General features: G+C 47.0%; 1 protein-coding gene across 14 annotated transcripts in view; it reads left to right on the top strand.

Annotated features, from left to right (window-relative positions):
- Nucleotides 1-5,782, top strand: part of DYSF (dysferlin) — a 328,923-nt gene that overhangs the window by 84,731 nt on the left and 238,410 nt on the right. For 8 of the 14 annotated variants that reach the window (XM_006862906.1, XM_006862903.1, XM_006862904.1 and 5 more), the window contains exons 5-6: nt 2,661-2,775; nt 4,437-4,642. In XM_006862906.1, the coding sequence (XP_006862968.1) occupies nt 2,661-2,775; nt 4,437-4,642 (321 nt within the window). Of the gene's footprint in view, nt 1-2,660; nt 2,776-4,012; nt 4,106-4,436; nt 4,643-5,782 lie in introns of all 14 variants that reach the window. The other 6 variants (XM_006862900.1, XM_006862895.1, XM_006862896.1 and 3 more) reach the window with 1 other exon arrangement.

Genomic DNA, 5,782 nt, shown 5'->3' with positions numbered 1-5,782 from the left:
TAAAGGAAACAAAAATCCTCACCACTGGGCCAATAAACAACATTCTTATCAATGGAGAAAAGATTGAAGTTGTCAAGGACTTCATTCTTCTTGGATCAATTATCAACACTCATGGAAGCAGCAGTCAAGGAATCAGACAACATATTGCATTAGGCAAATCTGCTGCACAAGACCTTTTTAAAGGGTTGCAGAGCAAAGATGTCAGCTTGAGGACTAAGGTGCACCTGACCCAAGCCATGGTATTTTCAAAAACCTCATAGGCATGCGAAAGCTGAACAGTAAATAAGGAAGACCATAGAAGAATTGATGCCTTTGAGTTATGGTGTTGGATGAGAATCTTGAAAGTTCCTTGAGCTGCCAAAAGAACCAACAGATCTGTGTTGGAAGAAATGCAGCCAGAGTGCTCCTTGGAGGCCAGGATGGCCAAACTTTGTCTCTCATACTTCAGACGTACTGTCAGGAGGGACCAATCGCTGGAGTAGGATATCATGTTTTGTAAGGTGGAACATCATAGAAAAAGAGGAAGACCTCCAGCAAGATGGATTGGCAAAGTGGGCTCAAGCATGGCAACAATTGTGAGATTGGCACAGAACCGGGCAGTGTTTTTGTTCTGTTGTCCATAGGGTCGCTATGAGTCAGTACTGACTCAGTGGCACCTAACAACAACAACAACAACAACAACCTTACTGAGTTGAAATGTCCAGTGAATTATGCTAAGGCTGCTCAGATTCTATATCATTAAAAATGATGTTTATAAAAGGTTCGTCAAAACATAGGAAAATGCTTATGGTCTAACTTTAAGTAAAAGAAAATGTGTTGTGTGCTGCCGTCAAGTCACTTCTGACTCTGCAACCTTGTAGGACAGAGTAGGACTGCCCCCTAGGTTTTCTAGGCTGTAAATGACTCTACGGCACAAAACAACAACAACAACAACACCAGTCTTTACAAGGGAGTCCTGGTGTGGTGCTGTGGGTTAATGTGCTGAACTGCAGAGTCAGTTTGAACCACAAGGTCAGCAGTTCAAGCTCACCAGCCGCTCCTTGGAAATCCTATACAGGGTCGCTGTATAGGACGGGCGGAACCGACTCAACGGCACATAACAACAACAAGGATCTGTACTGGAAGTCCTGGTGTGGCACTGTAGAATAAGTAAGTGCAGGACCCAAGGTCTGTTTGAATTACAAGGTTAGTGGTTCAAACTCACCACCTGCTCCTTGGAAACCCTCTACTGGGTGGCTGGCTATTGAGTCAGAACTGACTCGACAACACATAACAACAACAAATCTTTACAGGAGCAGATCACTAGGCCTTTTCTCTCACATAGCAGCTAGCTGGTGGGTCAAACCTCTGAACTTTCAGTTAGCAGCCAAACGCTTAACCACTGTGCCACCAGGGATCTAGGGTATTGTATGTTATATTATACACTGTGTGATATTTGTTTAAAGAGACTGGACACAATTATATCAAAATGTGAACTTTGTTGTTAGGTGCAATCAAGTTGGTTCCAACTCACAGCAACATGTATAGGGTCTCTGAGGCGCAGTTGGTAAGCTTGAACCACCAACCTTGTGATTCAAATGACTTTGCACTCCCGCACATTAACCCACAGTACTACACCAGAACTCCAACATGTGAATAGTAGCGATATTATGGGCTGTTTGTTTTCTCTTGCATTTTTTTTTCTTCATTAAGGTTTTTCACTTTCCAAACTTTCTTCAGTAGAACATGTATTACTTTGATAATAAAACAGAAGATAACAAAATAGAAAAACAAGGCTTCCTTAGGGGGCTTTCTGGACCTGAGGTACCAGGGAAGGGCTCAGCCAGGTCCTGGCTGGCAAGGCTGGGGAGCCTGTGGGAATAGTGCTCTTTCTCCAGGTCCAGGTGCACTTTGGAACAATACAGTCAGCCTTCCCTGTCCCTGTGGGTGGTGTGATCAGAGCTGGAGCTCTTGGGCTGGGACAAGGGCAAGGGCAAGGGAAAGGAGTGCTTCTAGAAGGGAAGAGGACCCAGATAGGTGACGAGCATGCACAAAGCTGAGCTATCTGTGAAGAAGCAAAGCTTGGATGATCAGATGGGCCAAGGAAGACTTTTCTTGAACAGGGGCCTAAGCTTGTTATTGTTAAGTATGTACGACTCAGTTCCAACCCATAGCGACCCTATGGATTTCCAAGGTGCGGTGGGTGGGTTTGAACTGCCTACCTTGTGGTTCAAACCGACTTTGCAGCCCAGTGCTTATCCTACAGTGCCACACTAGGACTGAGCACTGAAAATTTCTGCAGAAGAGGTTGGGCCCCTGATTCACTTACAGATAATTACTATGTTCTCTGCCAAGTAATTTAATCCTCATTTTGACCCTCTGAGACAGACGTCATTGCTATTACTATCCTCCCTCCATTTTACAGATCAGGAAACTGAAGCACAGAGAGGTTACAGGTCTTGCCAAAGGTCACACAGCTCCTGATTAGCAGAGCTAGCATTCAAACCTGACTCCAGGTTCTGTGTTTGTAGCCTCTTGACTGTTCTGAGTCACGGTGGGTGGTTTTGTTATAGCCTCCTGTATGCCTGATCCCTGTCAGAGCCGATTCCCTGGTGGCAGGGATGCAGTGGTCTGATGTGAGGCCAACACATGAACCTGTGCCTCCTGCCCGTCTCTTGCAGGCCTCGCTGGTCCTCCAGGTGTCCTATACTCCGCTCCCTGGAGCTGTGCCGCTGTTCCCACCCGCTATTCCTCTGGAACCTTCTCCAACTCTACCTGACTTGGATTTGGTAGCTGGTGAGTGAGGAGCACACCCTTGCCCTAGCTGGGGTACCTGGGCCTGGGGTTTGGGCTCTTCAGTGGCCTCAGCCAGCCTTTGATGGCTTCCCCAGTTTGGGGACTGCCCAGGCCTAGAGAAGAGAGGTTATGGTATCTGGAAGCCACAAGGGCTGCCTTCAAGGCAGAAAGGTCTCCCACACTGAAGCAAGGGCCAGGAGACATGCTCCCTTAGGGATCACTGGTATTAGCGTGAAGACTACTGTCCAGGAAGGGACTAGGCTGGATGGTGCAGCTCTGAGGTGGGAGGGGCATTAGGGGACCTGCCTGTGGGGGTGTGGGGCTTGTCTCAGGCAATTCCTGAGGCCCCGCCCACTCCACAGAGCCTCATGCTTTCCTGCTCTTTACTGGGACATTGGAATCAGTACCAATCCCAATCGGGACAGCATGTGACAAAGCAGTTAGCTTCCCTGGAGTTAGGGAACATGGGTTCCAGTTGTGCCTTTGACATTGAGTAGCTGTGGGACTTTGGGTCAGCCCCTCACTCTCTGGATCTACGTTTCATTATTTGTGTCTTAGTTCTGAGGTTGTCTCCAACTTTCCTCACCTGCCTCCAGTGAACAGGCTTGTTGAGTGAGGATGAGCTCAGGTAGTTTGAATTGCTAGTAGTGGACGTGGGAGGAGAGCCCAGGTAGCTTCTGCATTCTCCAGACAGCTGGGTGGGGAGGAAAGCTACACAGATGGGCCATCATCTGTGAAACTCTCAACTTTCTCTCATGGTAAAGGCTGCTGGAAGCAGATTCATTAACACCTAAACAGTTTGTTTTCACCGAGAGCTCCCTCAGCCTGTCACTGGAGATGCAGAACAGGGGTCAGTGTATTGGGGGAGAGACTTTCCAAACCTAGAGATGGGGAGACCAGTCTGGGTTGGGGTAAGCTCAGGAATCTTGAGCAAGGGGCTACAGTTGGAATAGGTGAGGGGAGGGAAAAGGGGTGTTCCCAGCAGCAAAGGGTGGGGAGGCTGGAGGGCCTCTAATTCTCTGGCCTCTAATCCACTTTGAAGTGGATTTCACAGAGACTCAGGGAAGTCCTGTCTGGAAGGTGGTGAGCAGACACAGTTCAGGCAGCTTTGTGGCAGGCTGGGGCAGGTGGGCAGGTGGGCAGTGGGCAGTGGGGCTGGGGTTGAAGTGCAGGTGCTGGCTTCTTCCACTTCAGCCCCCACCTGTCCCTCCTGGGCTCTGCCCTGCCCATGTGCCAGGTGGGGGACAGAGCCGGGCCGAGACTTGGTCTCTGCTCAGTGACAGCACCGTGGACACGAGATACTCCGAAAAGAAGTGGTTGGCTCCTGCGGGTGAGACACTGGCCAGAGCTGTCCCATCCTACCACCATAACTGTCTCACTATCACCATTGTCCCACTAGAGTGAGAAGACACAGCCAGAGGCTCATCCTGCAAGACCTGGGTGCAGGGAGCGAGGGCCATTCTTACTTTCTTCCTGCTGACTAACTGGACTTACTGCCCTCACATTTCAGCTGTTAACAGCTGTTCTTTCTTCTCATCCATCTTGGGTCAGCTGATGGGGAAGGGGCAGGAGAGGTGCAAGAGGTGGGTGGTGGGTCCTTTCTTACCAGGTTGTGTCCCATGGGCAGGGGACCAGCCCTTATCAGTGTCCTCTCCCTGCAGACACAGGTGGAGAGGACGACACCGAGGACCAGGGGCTCACTGGAGATGAGGCGGAACCCTTTCTGGACCAGAGCGGTGCCCAAGACCCCAGGGCTCCCACCACCCCGCGGAAGCCACCTTCCCATCCTCCCCCCTACCATCCTGGAAGCAAACGAAAGAAAGGCACATCCAGAAAGCTGCTGTCAGATAAAGCACAGGACTTCCAGGTGATGGTCTGGGCTGTTGGACCCCAATCAGCTCCTTTAACCAATGGGTCTGTCCAGATACACATGGGATACTAAAAGTCACTTCTGGGACAGAGCCTAGTTTCCCTGGACCAGGAAAGATACTGAATGCGGAGATCATGTCTTGGGGCCTCAGAACAATCACTTGTCCATGGTCTTAGACAGGACTTTGCTCCAAAAAAGAAAAGAAAAGAATAGAAAAGATTGAAGGAAAGAAAGGGATTATGGCAAACATTCAGCATATCTTTGCATTCATTTTCCCAGTCATGCTTTATGTATCTGTCTAGCTCCTTGCTACTCTGAGTGTGATCTTTGGACCAGCAACCTGGGCATCACCTGGGAGCTTGTTAGAAACACAAAATCTTGGACTCTACCTCAGATCTACTGTACTGGAATCTGCATTTTAACAAGATCCCCAAATCTAAGAAGTTCTGTCTAGCTATCTTGTTTTTCTCTCTCTACCTCCCTCTATATAGCTATGTCTTTATTTTTACTTTTCTGTAAGTCATACAGAAATTGAATTTGTCTAAGCTTTTTACAGACTACAGATATTAATATTAATTCTCTGACATATTTTATCCATCCTAATTTTTTTGACTTTCCTTATACCATTTTTTAAGGAATTGTCAATTTTTATGTAGTCACATTTAAAATATTTAGTTGTTCAGAATGACTTTCAAATTTAAGAACAGGAAATTTAAGTCTCTATTAACGACAAGTCATAAAAATAGATTTCATTTATAAATCGTGTTATTTAAGCAAAAGTGCCAGCAATAACTGCTGTATTTTTCCTGAGATACCAAATTCTGACTTTTATTCTATTATTCTTAAGGCATGTTGCTACTGTGTTTTTTCTTTTTTCAAAAGTTATATATGTAGAAAATTTGGAAGCTACAGCAAAATGTTGCATTCATCGTCAAAAAGAACGTACCCAGATCAGTCATGAAGTACAACGCTGTCTGTGATAAGATAATATCTATGTGCCTAAAGGGAAGACCAGTTAATACCACTATAATTCAAATTTATGCAATAACCACTAAAGCCAGTGAGGATGAAATAGAAGAATTCTACCAACTTCTTCAATCTGAAATTGATCAAACATGCAATCAAGATGTGTTGCTC

The sequence above is a fragment of the Chrysochloris asiatica genome, unplaced genomic scaffold (genome assembly GCF_000296735.1).
Source record: "Chrysochloris asiatica unplaced genomic scaffold, ChrAsi1.0 scaffold00052, whole genome shotgun sequence".
Classification (NCBI taxonomy): domain Eukaryota; kingdom Metazoa; phylum Chordata; class Mammalia; order Afrosoricida; family Chrysochloridae; genus Chrysochloris; species Chrysochloris asiatica.
This window is presented reverse-complemented; position numbering and strand designations above follow the sequence as displayed.